This window comes from Gouania willdenowi, chromosome 24, assembly GCF_900634775.1.
Source record: "Gouania willdenowi chromosome 24, fGouWil2.1, whole genome shotgun sequence".
NCBI lineage: Eukaryota > Metazoa > Chordata > Actinopteri > Blenniiformes > Gobiesocidae > Gouania > Gouania willdenowi.
Window position 1 is genome coordinate 22717376 of NC_041066.1, and position 21075 is coordinate 22738450.

A 21075-nucleotide genomic window follows, 5' to 3' on the forward strand; every position below is an offset into this window, starting at 1 on the left:
CTACCGTCCTAGCGTTGCTACTGTGCTCGCATTGCTACAGTGCTAGCATGCTACTGTCTTTGCGTTGCTACCGTGCTAACAATGCTACCGTGCTAGCGTTGCTACTGTCTTTGCGTTGCTAAGATGCTAACATTGCTACTGTGCTGGCGTTGCTACCGTGCTGGCGTTGCTACCGTCCAAGCGTTGCTACTGTGCTCGCATTGCTACAGTGCTAGCATGCTACTGTCTTTGCGTTGCTACCGTGCTAACAATGCTACTGTGCTAGCGTTGCTACTGTCCCAGCGTTAGTACCATGCTAACGTTGCTAGCGTGCACTCACAGCCATGCGATGCTGTTTCCGTAGCTCTCTGACTCTCAGCTGATCCATTAGAGGCAGAACTTCTTTGACGGGCTGATCCAGGTCCTCTGAGTAACGCTGCATCAGTGGCTCAGGAATCCCACAGCGGCCGTGCTACAAATACAATAATTACTGTTCATCAACACTTGTTAAATAGTCAGACATTAGAAAACTCTGTGACATCATTGTTTACATGTTGTTTATTAGAATATAAAACTGGAGTTTACGGGTAAATAAAACAGATCAAAACTCGAACCGAAATAAAAATGTGAGCTATTGGTAAAAATATTTTTACAATCACGGCCATTTCCTGATTTTAGTGCAAATCAATTAGAATTTATGATTTCAGAGGGTTTTATGAGGCTAAAACTTTTCCATACGTGCACGTTTAACACGGAAAAAACTAGTGGAGTCAAAAGTAGGTTGATGAGCTGTTTTCAATGGGTTAATAATAATAATAATAATAATAATAATAATAATAATAATAATAATAATAATCAGTTCATAAGAGATCAATGCTTTTATTTTGAAGAGGATTTATAGCCGCATAGGGCAGAATATTCTGTTTTTTTGATATTTACTGTGTGAAAAGCTAAATAATAAATAGTAATAAAACCTTTAGCACCTTTTTTGTGCTTAGTATTATTATTTTTCAGGGTAATTATAATAATTAAAAAACAAAATAAAATAAATACAACTAATACTATATTAACATAAAATAAAAAATAAAAAACAATAATAATAATCAAGAAATCAAATGAAATAATTAAAGACAAATAATAGAGATTAAAATAAAATAAATAATAATAAAAACAATATTAATCAAGAAACAATATAAAATAAAAAAACAAATGCAAATAATAATAAAGAAACTAAAATAAATAAACAACAATAATAATCAAAAAACAAAACAAAATAAATAAATAAATACAAATAATGATAAAGAAATTAAAATAAAATAAATAAAATATACAAATAATAATAGAGCTCAAAATAAAATAAATATCAATACAAATAATAGAGATTAAAATAAAATAAATAATAAAAACAACAATAATAATATTCAGGAAACAAAACAAAATAAATAATAAATATAAATAATTATAAAGAAATTAAAATAAAATAAATAATAAAAAGAATAACAATCAAGAAACAAAATAAAATAAATATTTAATACAAATAATAGAGATTAAAATAAAATAAACAATAAAAAACAACAATAACAATATTCAGTAAACAAAATAAAAAAATAATAAATACAAATAATAAATAAATAGAAATAAATAATAAAGATATAAAATGAAATGAAAAAAAAAAGATATTTATAACTTATGACTAAAAAACATTCAGATATGAATTTTGGTCCATAACGCCCAGCCCTAGTTTCCACCACTGGTGACCTGCTCCACCATTAATAAACAGTAACCCAGTAATACAGCGCTGTGGTGTGACGCACCACATGTTCATCTGTTCCAGTGCGTTACTCTCCTGCTGGGGGGCCGGGGGGGGCTCCACCATATTTAAAAGCTTGGTTTCTGGCAAGTGGCAGAAGGTTTTACAACCCGTCTGCCTTCATAAAGTTAACAGTCTGAACCGCATCACAGCCACACTCAGTCTGTCCCCTGTAGGCTCACACTTTATAATTATATCATATACACACAGACGCCCCCCAAACTAACTCACAAAGTCTTTGCACATAAAGCAGCGTTAGCGCACACACAACAACAGAGAGGTCGACTCCAGACTTTATTAAAGACTATTTTTCAACGTCGTTCAAAAGCAAAGCGATGATCTCATTGGAAGTGTTAAAAAATAAAAAATCATAACCAATCATGAGTTAATTTTGATTTAGTTTTAAGTCATAGGCCGTGTCAGAAATTGTATACTAACGTATTAAACTTATTTTAGTTTAGAGGCCAAATACAGACCAATTTGATCTCAAGTGGGACGTAGATTTTAGATAGAATAATGTGTACAAGCTTTCAATATTAGTTCAATTCACTTAAAAACTGTAAATCTTGATTTTGTGCAATTGTTTTTGTGAGAAATTGCCAGATTCGTCCAAATATTTTAAGTTCTTTCCACAATTTGCTATTAAAATTCATGTTTTCTTTCTTCTGCGGGTCGTATTGAATGCTGTAAAGGGCCGGATTTGGCCTCCGGACCTTGAGTTTGACACATTAAGTACTCGAAAAATACCCAGACGTAATCAATTCAAATAAATGAGAATACAATTTTAGTCAATTAAATCTTTTACAGATAAACATAAAGCATTTTTAAAGATTAAATTAGCATTGATCAAACGGATATGGGATGGAATTAATGTTTAATTTGATGTGATCAATGTGAGATCACATGAGCTTTCCTATTGGATCACTTATCGCCTTGTCCCGCCTTCCACGCAAAAAAAGTAGTTTTTTTGTTTTAGTTTGTTTCCTTTTGATAAACAACGCATTTTATTAAAAAATGGTGCGTATATATAAAAAAAGTTTTTAAATAAAAAATTAAATTAAAAAAACTTAACTAATGTAATTGCCACCATTATTCCTAGCTGCATTAATCTATTCCTTTTTTATATGTTTTTTTAAAACAAAACAAAAAAGGTAATTTTGATTGTTTCGCTTTTGTTAGTTGACGAAAACATGAAGATATTTTAATATAGCTTTCGTAATCTAATTATTTCCACACCCTAATCCTATCCTCACCTCACATATTGACCACAGACATAGTCCATTGTTTTGTCCAACTGCTGCCATAAAGGCGATACAAGGCTGTGTAACGGCTACTAAAAGTGGAACTGATTGTGAGTGCCCTTCGGTTTATCTATACACTGGATTATAAATACTAGTACAATGCCCGTCGGAGCGTATGTATTCATGTAGGCGCTTAAATAGAGTTGTCAATTATGGCCAGATGAGTGTGTTTGAAGGTTGGATATACAAAGAGGTGTACGTCCTGTGACATAAAGCGGTATATGTGCGGGTGCAAAATAAAATAGCATGTGCAATTTCCCTGGTTTATTTCTATGGGACATGCGCATGATAAATTGGTAAATAAAGTTTGCACCAAATTACTCCAAAATAACAGATGCACACACTTGGTATGAGGAAGCCATTGACAAAGTTTCAGGTCGAACAGACACCGCGTCGGCGAGATATTCGCTCCATAAACACAAACACACACGCACGCACACACACACAGAACTTTCTTGCTTTTATAGATAGATACTGAACGTAAGGATATTAACTGTATTATCAACCTGTTTTCGCTGTTTGTTTCACCTGTGAGGTAGTTTGAGAGGGAGAAACTCACATTCTTATAGGGTAGGAGGAGCCAGGATTGACAGGAGGAGGAGTTTCCGCATTATGATGTAATATTGGAGCAAAAATCCAACTGGCCCGTTTGGAGCTGACTTTTTACAAAATGTGGAATAACTTTGGTCCTCTGATAAAGGAATGTATATCACTGTAGTGATCATGAGTCATGACCTATGTTGAGTTCAGTTGTTCAGTGTTATGAAGCTGAACGATAAAGGCTGACTCCAGAAAAGCTTAGCCTGAGGCTGTGGCTTAACTTTATTTTCACTTTCACCTTGGAAACGTGACGGAGTGACAGCTGAAGATGGAATCCTTCACAACGGTAGGAGCTCTAAACAAACCGTAGCATGTGGAACCTTGGTTAAAACATGTATTTTGAGACGCTAACCTTATCAGAGTACGGCTCCTGGGTGAGATCAATCCCCTCCACCTGCAGATGTTGCTCCAGCAGCGTCAGCAGGTCTGGACTCATCTTGGTATGAGAGGTTTTTCTGCTCACAGACACCTTGTTCAGCCAGGGTGGAAAGCTTTCCTCACCTAGTGGCGACCCTAAGGAGCTGGCACGGGGGCTAGCCGGGGTGCTGGGGGACTTGGCTGGCAGGGCGGGGGCGGTTAAACACGGGCTGGGGCTGCGGATGATGGGGCTACTGGGCTGGGAGCGGTTAAAGGAGTGCGTGGGAGACGGTGAGGAGGGCTGGGAGAGAGGAAGGTGACGTACGCCGTTGGATAATAATCGTTCTCTAGACTTCTTGGCAGGCACTGGTGGGGGGATGGGGGGCTTTTTAGGGTGAGTCCGGTTCAGCCTGGAGTCAGTAGGACTGGGTGTGGGGCTGCTGGGCGAGGGTGTCGGACTAAAAGAACAAAGAACCAACTGGGAAGGTAAAGGTGGACGATCCACTCGTTTTTTGGGACTGACGGGCGGGGGCTCGTTCCGAACTAGAGAACCATCACCTCTAGAATCCTTAGTAGGACCCCCGTTATCTGACACACGTTTAAACTCTGCCAGCAGCTCCTTCTTCTGCTCACACGTTTGCTCCCAGTGCAGATCGCCCAGAGAATGGGAGCGTTTCCACGTCGTCCCCGTGGCGTGCGGGGGCCCGTCCAGGTCTTCGCAGCTGCGACTCGTCGGAATAGGAGAGCGTCTGTGGGCTCTGCGTAAGCCCAGCAGACTGAAGCCCTTAAAGAAAAACCTCTTTGGGAATTTTGCTCGCTGTGATTTGCCGTTGTGCTGCAGAGCGTCAGTAGAGAGACACATGGGGAGAGTCGGGAAGTCTGGAGACTGGAGACCAGCAGAGCCACGACTGGAACGGGATGGTTTCCTGCTTTTACCTACAAAATAAAACAATTACACTTTTAGCCTACAACAAAACAAACTGTTAAAAAAAGCAATTTCAACCATTTACATCTTATTTCGAGCAAATAATCTAAGATGTATCGATCTAAGAATTTTGAGTTTTATCTACAGTTTAACATTAAAAATAACTGCAATCATGTAATATAAGCACCAGTTGAGGGTAATTTACACAATAATTTATGTTTTTGTTGTAATTTTTACTTTATCCTGTGGGCCAAATTGGATGTTCCAAAAGGCCGGATTTGGCCCCCAGGCCTTGAGTTTGACACAAAACATCTATGAAGTCAACACTTTTTAATGCATTGCTTATTTCACGTTAAAAATGTAAACAAATAGGATTACTGACTCTCATCCCATTACTTTTTGAATTTGTTTTTCAAATATATTTCAAAATAAAAGAAAACTACTTGCCAATATCAACATATTTGTGCAACAAGCAGAGGTGAATGGAAACACTTGGAGAAGAATAGAAGAAGGATGAAGCTACTTACCATGGATGGATGAAAAGGGGAGGAGCCACAGGGTGTGGTTTTCCAAAGATGTTATGTTATGGAAAGAGTTTTCATATGAGATGTGATTTAATGTCGACTACCACAAATACAAATGTCACTTTTTCGTCACGGAAAATATAGAATTCCAAGGTAAAAATTAATAAATTTAATAAAGACATACAGTAACTTTCATTTTACATATGTGCAAAAACACAAGTATTAATAATAGCTCCTTTTTTTTTAAATTAATGACTATTAAAAAAAAGTCATTAATGAGCAGATAATAAAATCCTGCTTTTTTTTAACCAATAAAAATATATAAAAACAAGATTCACATGTTATGATTTTTATACAGATTTTTATATTTTTCATTTATATATTTTAAAAGTTTTTTCTATGTATTCTATTTTTCTATATCTATAAATATAAAGATTAATGTGTTATTATTACTTTAATTATTTATATGGTTAAATTGAGTAATTCATATGTACTGTACAGCTGTAAAGCCTTGAGAAATATGAGGAAGATTTTAGTGAAAGAGGAAAAAAACAAGACAGAGGAGAAAAAAAAAGAATAAAACACAAATTAAACAAGCAGCAAAAGTGTCTTTTTTTTGTTTTACATATAATTTGTTTTATTCCAGTTAAACAGTCCCTATTGTGACAGATTTCACAGAAATGACAGGTACACACAAAGGTATACAGAGAGAAATAAAAAAAAAAGACAAAGCGATGAATAAAAGAAGGCAAGGCATTAATTAAAGAAGGCGGAGAATCATCATTAGAGGCACATAGAGCTGGGGGGGGGGCATCAGGGTTGGGGTCAATCATAACTGTAATTGTCAATTATATTTTAATGCAAAACTGGTGAACCACGTTACAGTTCTATGTACAGTTCTATACATGTAGTTAACAATTATTAAAATATGTTTCATATCAAGCTTTACCACATTTTATCATCTATAAATGTTTTTCATTTAGGCGTATAATGACAGAAAAAAGGCTCAGACGTCCATGCTAAAAATATTATTATATATTGATAAGGAAGCCTAACAAGTTAACCAATAAATAGGAAATCAATGAATGATATATATTTATTTATAGTATATTTTCCAGCTGATTTACGACCCGTTGTCATCAGAGATGCTAACAGGAAGCTAACAAAAAAGGAAGGTTAATTTTTATTATGTAGGTTATTTAATTCAGGCTCAGTAATTGTGATTAAATGTAATTGAACTTAAATATTAGATATAATGCATTGTTTTAATTGGATTTATTGAGGGGTTTCTTTCAGGGTCTTTCGAATGCATTTCTTAAAATGTATTTATTTTACATTTCACACGATAAAAGACGTAATATGGATGGATTTTATTAGTTTATTTATTTCAGGTTCAGTAATTGTGATTAATTGTAATTGAACTTTAGTAATTGAGAACATAACTGTAATTGATTTTCTAAGGATAAAAAAAATATCGTAATTTTATTGTAATTGGAAAAAATGCTGGTCAATGTAATCCTAATTGAACACGGGTAATTGAAGACGTAATTGCAACTGAAAAATGTAATTGACCCCAACGCTGAGGGACATCCATCTTTTTTCTTTTTTTTTAAACATCTAGTCACATCGTCCGACATGCAACATGTGATCTTTCTTTCAAAATAAAACACTCAGCAGAAATGCTCTCTAAGCTCCTCCCCCTGGTGTCCATCTATCATCAGCCTCCAGTCATTGGATGAGAAAGCTGTGACCCTGAGTCCATGACTGCGTGGGGAGGGGTTTGCTCTGTGCACTGGGGGGGGTCTCTCCCTCTCATTAACAAGTGGGCTTTGGCACTGACGGCACAGAACGCCTAAAGGATGAGAAAAGTGGTGAGGACGGTGATAAAAAAAAAAAGAAAGTGAAGGAGGAGTTAAGGACAGGAAAGGCTTTATGATTGGCTGTAGATGGAGGTGGGCGGGGCTTTAGGGTGTGGTTTTGAGGTGGAATCTCAGGAACAGAAGGAAGGTCAAGAGAAGATCTGACGCTCATTCTATTCCACGTGAGCTTTTATTTTGTAGGACTTAATGAGGAAGCAGTTATTACCGTTCTCCAGGTTCTCGTTGCTTTCGTAGCAGCCGGAGTCTCGTGGTGAGTCTCCCACTAAACCTCGACCCTCACACAGAAGCTTCTCCTGGGAGCCCGACAGGCCGCTATGTTCTGGATCACTGCTACCTGTTAGCGTTATCACATTAGAGTCATGTTTGTCAAGAGAACAGAAGATGTCTTTATTGTTCTAGCACGTTCCGGTGTGGACCTACTGTCGTATTCCTGGAGCAGCTCCACAGCGGTGAGCAGCACGGCTCTGTGCTGAGGATCTTTGATGTTCAGCTCGTCCAGGTCTTCCTCTTCCAACAGTTTGAACGTATCCAGGTCCTCGTAGCCGTTGAACAAGAACGTGGGCATCAGCTCCTGTTTCACAAAGGGGCGTGGCCTAACAGTTAAGACTGAGGGCAGGGGTGGACAAAAATTCAGCCCTGGAGGATACCACGTACTGTAGAAGCTGTTATTAGGTCTGTGATGCTCAACATGTGGCTCTTTATTATGTCATAATTTTAATTATTATTCCTCCAGGTAAATCCCTTTTCACACATTTTCTTTGGCCATTTTGCAACTTCCTTTTTCCCATCTTTCAAAAAGTTTTTTTTTCAGACTTTAGCTACCTTGTGCCAATAAAATATATTTTTTTTCCCTATTTTTGTCCATTTTGCACGTTCTTTTTTTACACTTATATGATTTATTTGCTTTTTTTAAATGTTTTTTTTCAATCATTTTCAAAAAAAAAAAAATATAAATAAATATCCCTGCAACTTTCTTTTTGACACTTCCACTTCCATTTTTTTGGGCCACTTTTCATCCAAATAAGCTATAAATACCAGCAAATATCACATTTTGCCTGTTTTTGTTCCACATTTTCACAATTTTTCACTATTGTTTGGTTGCTCATTTAACCTACCCTTTGCCATTACACACCACCTGTTTCTACATTTTTCCACTCTTCACTGCTCTCTGTGCCCATTTTGCTCACTTTTCACTCTTTTTGTGCCACATTTATTACCACTTTTGGACCATTTTTTGCCACCTGTTATTCATTTTTTGTTTCTTTACTGAGCATGTCTGCTTCCACTAACTCATCCAAAACAAAACAAAACTTAGCTAACGGGACCGGGCCACCAAAAGATCACTTCAAAGTCAAATGAGGAAAGACAATAAGGAAAGGGTGGAGGCTTGAACCACAATGACTTTGAAGATAAATAGCTTTTTTAAACTGTTTGGATGACATGAAACCACACAAACATGGTCATGTTTACAACCATAAAAGTGAGGCATAGTAGCAACATGAGTGAGCTAGCATGTAGCAACAATGCTACAGCCGCACCTTTGTTTGTTTGTCTGTTTTTTAGCTGGACCTGAAAAAAAGGAAAAACCCAGTGGCAAAGCGTGAGAATGAGTGAACATCAAAGTCGTCACTGTGGAACCTGACTAGCAAAGCCACATGCTAGCTGACCTGGTACAAACAAATCAATAAAACAAACCACACCCTACGTGATAGCACAGTTAGCGCCTTAGCATCATTACTGGAGTGAACAAAACAGTTGATTATATTGGTTAAAAAACATGCATACACATCAATACTTAATCGCTTCATCTGTTAGCATGCTACATCTGTTAGCATGCTAACTGTTTCCTCAGCAGCTCCAAATTCAAAAAAACAAATTAACTTATTCAACCTTTTAAATGTATATTTAATGGTATATTAATGAGAAAGATCAATGAGCTTCAACTTGAAATATTTTTGTTTTTTTTAAATAATATATATATATTGTTTTGTTTTTTTTTTTAAATAAAAATAATAATTACAAGGATACAAAATAATGAGCATGAATGCTAAAATAAAATGTACGTTAATTAATTATATATATATATATATATATATGTATTTATATATAAATAAAATTAATTAACAGAAATTTTATTTCACCATTCCGGCTCATTATTTTGAAAATAAATAAATAAAATAAAAATGTCTAGTTGCCTTAAAACCTTTTTTTTTTTTTTGCTCCATTTATTAAATTAAATTAATTATTTTTTCATCCTCCTTTGTACAGCCTTACGTCGGGGCAACAGAGACAATGATTAAAAACACTAAAGAGTGAGAGAACTGAAAAATGAGGTAATTTTACTGTCAAACTCCAAATAACCAGTGGTGACGAAGCAGCCATGAGTGCTAAAAGTCATTAAACAGGAGACGTGTAGGGTCTGAAGTGTGGAGGAGATGATATGAGGCTAACGCACACGCTGAGGCTTTGATGACAGATGTGAGCTGAGGCGTGGTTCCCACAGCGTGGGCGTTAATGTTTACGCGTCAGCAACAAATGCAGAATCAAAGTGTGTAATTTGGTGTAAGCGGCGTGTCTGCCTGATGGTAGGAGATGTTCTACCTTGAGGTTGATGCGCTCCAGCAGCTCCTCCACTGACGTGGGCTTGGGGGTCCGGCCCTTCCTCCTCCTCCTCACGGGTCGTTTGGGCTTTTCTTCTTCTTCGTTCAGCACGTCCACGTAGATGAACTTAAAGGTTCCCACTTTGTTGTTCAGCAGCCCCATCCACGTTCCCATGGGGGGCTTGCTGATGATGTCGATCACATCTCCACGCTGAGGTAGGGGGGGAAAAAATAAGCCCAGAAGTGTGAGGCGGTGTAAACTACACTGTGTACCAGGGTTGGGGTCAATTACGTCTTCAATTATCCATGTTCAATTATGATTTATATCCCTTGATTTCAATTTTTGATGTGAAACATTTAATTGTTAATATTGATATTGTTGATATTGAACCCACTGCTGTATTATAAAACGTGGCCGGTAAAACAACTCAGCCAATCAGAACAAGCAGGTAGGCGGGCTGCTAGACTCCCGTTAGGTTTAACGGAGATTTCCATGTATTTTTGCGTATTCTGAGCAGTTTCAACTGATGAGTTTTCATCCCCACATGAAGTCTCCTATTCACTGCTCCACGTCTGCATATCAGTCCATTTACAGCTTTGTTTGGTCACGTGGTGACTTGACAACTTCATGCCGCTCATTATTTTTAAACTGTCTGATATATCTTACATTTTTAACCTTATTGTACTTTTTATTCGCTCTTCCCACCGTAAATGCATACGAGCCAGCATCGCCCCCCGCTCCACAAACTTACATTTATTACCGGTATTTGATTTTTATTCAAGCAAACATGTTATTTTAGGCACAGAAAATAAAAACAAACATTTAACAGATGTATGATTTCAGCTGTCACCCCCTCGACACCGTCCTGCACATAGACCACGATGTTATTAAAGCTGTGAGAGCTTTATTCCCTTTTCGTACACTATCCAAAGCTGTATTTTTAACGTTCAGTTCACTGTGATGTTCAGTGGCTGTTACAGTGAATTCATTGTGTTGTAGGGGTGACTGTCTGTAATATTCTGCCTCCCGACACCAGCTTTCACTGGACATGTGTGTGTGACTGACTAAAGAATCCACACAAAGCGCTCCGCCGCATTAGCCACACCCTCAACTTTAAATGGAAAAAAAAAAATAGCATCCTATACGCCGCAAAATACGTTGTGTGTGTAAGCCATAGAACTTTAACATGGTTCTCCAGTTTTCTCCAATTACAATTACAAAGTCAATTATTTGAAATTACAATTCGATTATGATTACATCAGACTGAAGCAGATTTTTTCAATTACAATTATAATTATGTCATAATTGTAATTAATTATCAATTACACAAATGATAAAGTATTCCACCTTCAGTTTGAGTGAGTCTGAGTCGTAGGGGCTGGGCGTGAAGTCTGTGTGGACGCGGGCCCGCCCACAAAATGGCCCCCTGTATGGAGGCTCCTCGTCGTCGCCGTCCTCAGACTTCACGCTTTCTCTGTTGCTGGCAGAAGAGTCGGTGGTGCTGACGGTTTGACCGCCTGACACACAAAAACACACATTAGGGGGGTTTGAAGCAGGGCGACTCAGGAGGAAACTGAGAAGGTCTTAAGTCAACGCCCCTTACCTTCCATTATGATCCCTACAGTTATTTTGTAAGCTTTGTACACTTTGAATCTGACAGATTAACACTGCACTTAGGGGTTCCGCAGGGCTCTGTTCTTTGACCCCTTCTGTTTAGCCTTTACATTCTTCCTTTAGGACTAAGCCTACAGAACTGTAAGGTTGATTACCAGCTATGCAGATGACACAACTATATCTATCATTGAACCCAGATGACTATGGTCCCATAGAGGTGTCGTGTGACTGCTTAGAAAAAGAAAACTACTGGATGAGTGAAAACTTCCTTCAACTAAACCATGACAAGATGGAGGTGATTGTCTTTGGTAACAAGACATATAATTGAACTTATATATACAGTAAGTTCAATTAAAATAACCTAATAAAAGTTAACCTTCCTCTTGTGTTAGCATCTCTAATAACAATGGGTCCCAAATCAACTGTAAAATACACTAAAAACAAATATCTATCTTCTAATTTATTTCCTATCTATTGGTTACCATGTTAGGCTTCCTAATCAATAATAATATTGGTATTATTATTTTTGATGTGAGCGTCTGAGCCTCAGTACACCACTCGATTTCCATTTTTTTAAGTGAAAAATGTGGGAAAGCTTGATCTGAAACATATTTTATTAATTGTTTACAGTATGTGTAGAATTGTACATAGAACTGTAACATGGTTCCCCAGTTTTGTGTAAAATTATAATTGACATTTTTTATAGAAAATATCAAAATACTTTGATACTTATTTTTTTGAAATTTCACATTAACCAATATATTTTTGATTTATTGTTATTACCGTATTTGGAATCAGTTCATGGTTTGAGGGAAGAGACTAAGTATGATACTGTACCAAGACATGTGGTGCTAGCTCCCTCTAGTGGTGATTCACTGAAGACACTTTGGTAAATACATATTCAACTGTTTAAAAACATAAATATAATAGGAATGTGAAAGTAATTACTGTCTTACTCATTGAACTCTGTCCGCTGAGGGAACTACGGAGGCTTTCCACTGAGCCTCCAGCCTTCAGCTTGGGTTTCTCCAGAGAGTAGGTGTCGGGCAGGGAGGGGTGGGGCGATCCGGGGGCGCCGTCTGGACTGGACTGTAGCGTAGAAACACAGAGAGGGACGTCAAAGTGGAAACATGTTGCTAGGGTGCATCAAACCATGCATCATTTTTTTTTTTTTTTCCATACGTTTCTGTCAGGCAAAAATATTAGCCAATTCTATGATTGTTTCTGGGGTCCACCAAGCCAGTGAAAAACAACAGAAAATATGCATTATTTTAACACACACACACACACACACACACACACACACACACACACACACACACACACACACACACACACACACACACACACACACACACACACACACACACACACACACACACACACGAGGTTAAAAATTTTGTAGAGATTTCTGTATATTCTAGTGGTTCCCAAACTGGGGTACTTGAACACCTTTCAGGAGGTACACAGAAACATTTCAGTTTATTTTTTAACATTACAGAATTTTTTTTACATGCGCAAAGACTTTTTTTTTCTCATGCATCAATAATAATTTGTGGCACGACTCTTTAAAATACACCAAAATGTGAAATTCAAATTCTAAAACAAGCAAAACATCAAAAATAAACCAATAAAAAAAAAAGGCCTAAATTCAAGGTTAATGTTGGACGAGACACAGGGAAGAGTTTAGACGAGCCTGCAGACACTAATAAATAATGTTTAGCTTAGGGGTACATGGGGCGATAACGTTTGGGAAACACTGTTCTATGACAAAATGTTTCTGTTTTTGAGGATTTTGTTCACAATCCCGTGTGTCCCTTATTTTCTTTTTTGAAAGGTGGCAACTTTAACTGCAACGCAGGCCAGCGCCTGCATCGCCACTTGCATTTTCTTCAGGAAATGCAAATATTCTAATTAGTATTGCTCCCGATGATGTGTCAACAGCTCTTAGTTTAACGGCATAAATCATGTTTGTAGTTGCATCAGTTCTCCACTAGAGGCCACTGTGTCCAACCTACTGGGTTCTTTGTGTTTCCATCCATGACTCATATATATATATCTAATAATGTGGGTCACACAGATGTTCAGCAGAGGATAACGACACATGACACATGGGCACATCACAACTCTGAGGCTGATCCAGAGTTAGAAGAATGAGGCCAGTGCAGCTCACACACACACACACACACACACACACACACACACACACACACACACACACACACACACACACACACACACACACACACACACACACACACACACACACACACACACACACACACACACACACACACACACACACACACACACAATGCAACTCGTCAGTTAGTGCGTGACCCCTGAGGGACACTTGCATCAGTCCATGATGATCTCAACCAGCCCACACCCACCTTCAGCACTGGACCCAGGCAGCGATGTGTCCCAATGTGAACATGTGATGCGATTTGTTTTGACTCTGTAACCAACGCAAACACTCCCACCCACTCACAGCCTGTGCAACGAAAACCTTCCACCAAAATGTTGGTGTTTTCACCATGTTTTCAGGTTTTTTAACACACATTTTTCTACGTTACCTGCTCTGCTTTAAACACAGTTTATGCTTCGACTCCCATAATTCAACTTTAAACAGTGGGAAACCCTGGAAAAGCTGCAACAAAAGCGAACTTTCCACAGGAACGCTTTGGATGATTACTTCCATGTGTGTTTACGTCTACCTGCTCAGACAGCGAGCTGCTGTATTTCTTCGACATGCGTTTCCTCATCGTCTCCTTCACCGACTTCACTTTCTTTCCCAGTGAGATGCGTGACGTGGTCGGGGATTTGACCACCTCTCTGTATATGGCCTCATGCTCTTTATTCTGGAAGGAAAACAGATAGAGAGAAGTAGTGAAAAGTTCACATAATAAACCGTTATGAGCTTTTGTGTTTTCAGGATAATCTGGCAGAATTTTTATGCTTTTAGGAAATGTCGTTTTACTTATATGGCCTTTACACATCTTACCAATGAGCTGTACAAGGCAAAAACTACAGGCATTATTTTGATGATTATACTGTTTTATTTCAAACAAATAGCAAAAAGAGGAGTGGGTGGAAGTATAAACTTATTAGTCCCACCCTTTTTCCAACATTACAATAACAATAATCAAACTTTCCCCATCCTGTTTTCTAACCATTGCTGCTGTTAATAAATTAACTTTGTCTCATCTATATATGATTTTGATTATAACACAATTTGATTATAATTTTAGACATATCAAAAGCATTTGACACTGTAAATCAGAATATTTTATTATGTTTGTTGCATTCAAATGAGTAACTTCTCCGCTACTTCGTCAAAATGTGGTGTACCCCAGGGATCTCTCTTGGGGCCATTGTTGTTCCTAATATATATCGACAATTTGGCAAATTAGTTATCAAAAATATTATATATCGCTGATAATACTAGTTTGTTTTATTCACATAAAAATCCAATGACTATCATGAAAGTTTTAAATGAAGAATTGGAAAAAAAAATATATCAGATTGGTTCAAAATTAACAAACTATCTTTAAACATTAAAAAATAAATAAAATGGTGTAATTATTGACGGAAAGTTAAAGTTTAAATTCTACTTCAAGCTCCTTGAGGTTTTTTTTGGGGGGGTTTGATTTCTGTTATAGTCTGTCCACTGTTGATATTGTTATTTTAAATAATTTTAAATGACAAGAAAATATACTAAATGACAACAAAAAATACACAAAAAAAACAACCACAACTCAAAAAATACAAAATGATTCACTCTTGACTACAAAATACAGTATTACAAAACTAAAAAACACAAAATGACTCTTAAAATAGACAAAGAATACAGAAATTTACTAAATCGCCCCCAAAAACACTGACAACAAAATATACAAATGGACAGAAAAATATACTAAATGATAACAAAAAATACACCAGACAACTGCAAAAATACACAAAAACAGTAACAACCACATCTGAAAAAATACATGACTCCAAAAAACACACAAAAATACACTAATCACTCTACAAACACTAGCATGACGACAAAATACAATACTCCTAAAACATAAAAAAAAATTAGAGAAATATACTAAATCACTAAAAAACACTGACAACAAAAAACACAAAATGACAACTAAAAAAACACACATTAAAATTACACAAAAATGACTCCTAAAACATACAAAATAATTTGAAAATGAACAAAATGACTCCTGTGCCGAATTAAAAAAGAAGAAAAGAACTCACGTTGGCCTCAGCACTGGTGTTGTTGACGACATTCAGGGAACGGTTGGTCAGGTCGAAGCCCCCAAAGCTGCAGGTTCTCTGTGGGCGAGTGGAGACACAATGAGACGAGAACCTCCTCAATGACTCATGATCTACATGGGTTTCATATGTGTGATGATGTCATAATGTGTGTGAATAGCCAACCAACACACATAAAAACACACTAAACAGTGGGCAAAATATGCATTTAAAGACCAATACATATTCCCATTTGTGTTCAATTGAGAAATGCAAATACTGCATTTATACAGTATTTGCTTTGCAAGATTTTTTAAATAATTTTGTTAAAACACAACTGGGAAAAATTAACATCAGAGGACGACAACTAAATACAGGAGGACACAGTTATATTTCACGTTTAATGGTGCACAAATAAATGATGAACAAAAGAATTAAAGCTTCTGGAGACGATTATATTTTCTATCGGATAAAAACAGTGTTTCCTCATAGATCAACAAGTAGACAGTCGTCAACATCGCCCACCAGACTGGTTGTCATTATAACCTTTTCCTAAATGTCCTAAATCTAACTTAGATGTATACATAAGAAAATATTATGACATGAGAATATAAAATTACTAACTTAATTTCTGAGAAAAGCTGTCCCCTTTGAAGATACCCTAAACAGACTAAAAAAAAATGGAAAAAGTGCAATAACTCCGGAAAAATGTATGGTAGGGATTTAACGATTCACTCAACTCCCGATACGATTCGATTCACGATTTATTTTACAAAATGGGACTGTAGATATGATGACTGAAAAATATTCCTTTATTCATTTTTGGGAAAAAAACTAGAACATACTGTACAATTTTCCTTTTATTGTCATTGTCAAAAGAATCCCTTGATAAACTATTCAAAACAATGCAATTTAACTAAAAATAAATCTTGAATGAAATAAATAAAGGAATAATACAAATGACGAAGAAGCCTATTCATTTAAAATCTGGTTCTATAATTGTTCTATATATTGTAAACAATGCAAAAACTGCATAATAGTTCTTTTTCTTTTTAAAAGTGAAACTGAAAAAGTATTTTGTGCCTTAACAATTGGACTTCAAAAAAAAAAAAAAACAGTCATTGCAATGTATTTACATCAGATATTTGTTTGAACCAGTAGAGGCCGCTGGTAACCCAGTGGTCAATTGGCATGCAGATATTCTTGCAGTGAAGAAAAGATGCTATGCTAGAAGAAAGAGCTAATAGAAAAACATGACTTTTACATATATTCACGTAATATTACAGATATTCTTTCGGTGCTAAAGGGGTAAGGAATCATTTATGAACATGTTTAAGAGTAGAAGGCGGCCAGAAAGAAAGTAGTAGGCGATTCAGCCCGCCGCCTCTGGACAACAGAAGGATCAATATATAACGCCCTCTGCTGTTTAAAATAAGTACTGCGATTCAATTTTCAGATTATCGATGTGAATCGTGATACCTATGAATCGATTTTTAACTGCCTTACGATTAAACGTTACATCCCTAATGTATGGTGCTCTTCTCATTTTCAAACTCCATCGGCGATCCCACATGAGGTCACGATGCACAGGCCGAAAAACACTGCTATAGTGTTTACGTGATATCTCCTCAACATTCAATTTAATAAACGACTTTTATTCCGTGAAGAACACCACAAATGTGTTGAGAAGTTACTTTAGCAAAGTTTTTTGGGAGGAAAACACAAGAAATCCAGGTAAGAATGAAGTAAAAACTAGTGATGCACTGAAATTTTATATTGTGCATTGCTGGAGAATGTCAGTGCTAAATAATTATTGTCATATTTGTAATTGACTTATTCTTTGAAGCATTAATAATTAGGTACTAACAGTTTGCAAAATGACTTATTTCGATGTTTCGGTTTTAGCCAATAATTTGCATTTTGGTCTAAGGGACTCCACATCCCACAATGCAATGCGCAGAACTTTTCCGACAATATTGATAAAAGCATGTTTATAGTGGAGATTGAAAACAAACGTTCTAATGACAATTTCAACCTTAAATACTTTTTTTTCCTTTTTTTTTTTAAGCAAACCATCTTTGATTTATTGATCTTTGTCTTTATCTGATGAAAAATGATCGTCTCCAGCAGCTTTAACCGAACACACAAAACATGTAAACGCTAGCGACAAAAACACAAGACATCCAACCTGACGTATGTTCTGCAGCATCCATTGCTTCACAAATGAGACGTAACTAATCCATACAAAGACGACACATCACAACACGATACGGAACCAGCTCACACGTCTTAAAGCTACAGTCCACATCACAGCTGAGCGGTGAAATAATGGCAAGTGTACAAAGACGCCAAAAATGAGCGTTTGGATGAAATGACGATACGCAATGGGATGGACATGCACCCACAAATTAAAAAAAATCTCTTGGAGATAACTCCTGGAAGAAAAAAAAAAAGGAAACTCAAATTTTAAATGTGCGGCAGAGGCACGGGCCAAAAAGAAGAGGAAAAAAAGCAACAACAGAAAAAGTGGTTTGGAGCGGCTTTTGGATGAGAACGACCTCCGGTGACGTCACTAGAACACGAACAGGATTCAGGTCACCTCAAAGCTGCAGGATAGCTCGTCTCTGTCTAACCGTACACACACACACACACACACCTGCACTGACACTGACTCAACCTACTTTAAATATAAGAGCTATAGCTTCACCTTCCTTCCAGCCCTGCCCCTTTATTTTGATTTATTATTCATTCTCATGCCTGTGATGAAGTCAGGACTGACGCTATGTGCTGTGCAGTTATTATAAGTAAAAACAGCTTTTAGAAGATACTTACTTCAGTGCAACTAACGGCCTGGGAGGCACATGCACGACCCGCACCCTCAAACTAAACACACAAAAATGACTCCCAAAAACATAGAAAAACACACAACACAACTGCAAATACACTCAAAAATAAAAATGTACAACAATAACCACAACAGGACTCCAAAAACATACACAAAGACAACAGAAATACACAGAATGACAGAAAAATATAAAAAAAACCAACTAAAAACACAACATGACTACAAAATAAACTAAATGACAACAAAAAATACACAGGGCAACTGCTAAGATACGCAAAAACAATAACCAAAACTGAAAAAAATACACTCATGATAACAAGATACAATAAAAAAAAAACTAAATAAAACTAAAAAAAACCACAAAATGAATCCAAAAACATAGGAAATGACAAAAAATAATTATTAAAAAAATTGAAAATAAAAATACACAAGACAACTGACCCCAAAACATACATAAAGACAACATTAATACACAAAATGACAACAAAATAAACTAAATGACAGACAAATATACAAAATGACAAAAATACACAAAATGACAAAAATACACAAAATAACAATTAAAATACACAAAATAACAATTAAAATACACAAAATGACTGCGAAAACAAATTAAACCCTCTGTTCTTCCCTGTATTAATGTTCAGATTGCTCATTATTCTAAATGCTGAGATGAATGTTGATCAGATTTTTGTGTGCACCCATTAAACCTCTGCTATAATATATTTTATGAATATTATTAAGTTAAACTGAAAGTTTAACTTAATAATATTGGTTGGGTCGAGGAAAATGTGACAACAGTTCCATTACAGCCCTGATCAGTGTTGTGTTCCCTTCCTAGTGCAATAAGTGCATGTTTTTGGTGTTTCTACATAACTTCTGAGCTATTCTGCCACTTTAAGGTAGACCAGGTCCTGCTCACACGAGGCGGCCGATTCAAAGCTCACGGTCCAAACTCACAGACTTCTGCTGGATGCGCAACAGCACACGCTTGGTGCAGCGGTCCACGCTGGCCGCCCACTTCCTGTCCGCCTCGCGGTCCTCCTCCAAAAGGCAGCGGCGCTCGGCGCGGCTGAGGGTGACGGGGCGGACCAGCTGAGCCCAGTTGAGGTGACCATACAGGCTGCGTTCCACCACGTAGGTGATGTTCAACTCGCTGACAGCTGCTCGAGCTCGCAGTCTGCGAGACGGGAACCCCCAACCCCCTCCTCCGCTTCCAAAACCTTTGGATTTGGTTACATCATTGCGGGAGGGGGAAGAGGGCTTGAGGGTCATTGGGGAAAAAGGGGTCTTGGCGTTGCGCGAGCGCTGGTACAGCAGGTGTTTGGTCGAGTAAGCGTAGTTAGGGTCGGGTTTCCGGTGAGTCCAGCTGCCGTGGTGCCGGGTGGCGGCTTGGTGTTTGAACGTGCCTGGCTGACCGTCATCCAGGGAGATCAGCAGGTGGGATTGGGGGTGGTGTTTGGGGCGAGGTTTAGTGAGGCCGTAGTAGGCGTAGAGCGCCTCTTGGTTACTACTTACCCCGTGGGAGATGGAGCTCAGCGCCTTCTTCATTTCTCCATCGGTAGTGGACCGGGACAGTTTCCCATCGTCGTCCAAACCACAGCCGTCGAGTTCCGAAAAGGACGAGCCGCTCCCCGTCACCCCAGGGATGCCAGAGCCAACCGGGGACCGCCGGGGGGGTCGGATGAGCCCGTGGGTGCTGGAAGTCTTGCTGAAGGTTTTGACTAGTTTGTGTCCGGACCAGGTGTCCAGGCTGCTGGAGGAAGGCGACGTGGTGAGACTGTCCGAGTCTCCGTCCAGAGAGAGTTGATCGTGTGTCAGAGAGGATAGGGAGGCCTCCAGGGGCAGCGGGGGCTTTTTCAGGACCCCCGTGTACAGAGCACTGTTGTCCTCACAAGTCGGTGCCTCAAGGTTCAGAAAATCTAAAAAATAGAAACAGAATGAAGACAATATTATGCTTTGGTTTCATTTATTCAGACAACTACTTTTCAGGAAATTTCCTTTGATCTCCTGACATTTACACTGTCAACTCTCAGTCTTCTTCAGAGGTGTCTGCTAATCACTTTGATGTCTTCTGCGCAATAACTCCAGCAAGTCAATGTTGTCTTGTTATTTTAATATATTAAGGTTCCATTTATTCAGACAACTTTTTTTTCAGGAAATTATCTGTGATCTGCTGACACGTTTCGACTGTCAACTGCCAGTCTTCTTCAGCGGTGTCTGCTGATTGCTTTGACGTTTTTCTTGACTTACGTGTAATAATTCCAGCAAGTTAATTTTGTCTTGTTTTTTTTACAATATGTTTAAGTTCCATTAATTCTGACAACTTTTTAAAGGATATTTAGTTTGATCTCCTGACATGTTTCAACTGTCAGTCTTCTTCATAGG

General features: G+C 37.6%; 1 protein-coding gene across 5 annotated transcripts in view; it reads right to left on the bottom strand.

Annotated features, from left to right (window-relative positions):
• sash1a (SAM and SH3 domain containing 1a) overlaps window positions 1–21075 on the bottom strand; it is a 270649-nt gene that overhangs the window by 2220 nt on the left and 247354 nt on the right. For all 5 annotated transcript variants that reach the window (XM_028439240.1, XM_028439239.1, XM_028439242.1 and 2 more), the window contains 10 exons: window positions 20206–20609; window positions 15846–15923; window positions 14309–14452; window positions 12548–12680; window positions 11325–11494; window positions 9978–10187; window positions 7797–7947; window positions 7582–7710; window positions 4043–4983; window positions 320–451 (listed from right to left, as the gene is read on the bottom strand). In XM_028439240.1, coding sequence (XP_028295041.1) covers window positions 320–451; window positions 4043–4983; window positions 7582–7710; window positions 7797–7947; window positions 9978–10187; window positions 11325–11494; window positions 12548–12680; window positions 14309–14452; window positions 15846–15923; window positions 20206–20609 — 2492 coding nt within the window. The remainder of the gene's footprint in view (window positions 1–319; window positions 452–4042; window positions 4984–7581; window positions 7711–7796; window positions 7948–9977; window positions 10188–11324; window positions 11495–12547; window positions 12681–14308; window positions 14453–15845; window positions 15924–20205; window positions 20610–21075) is intronic.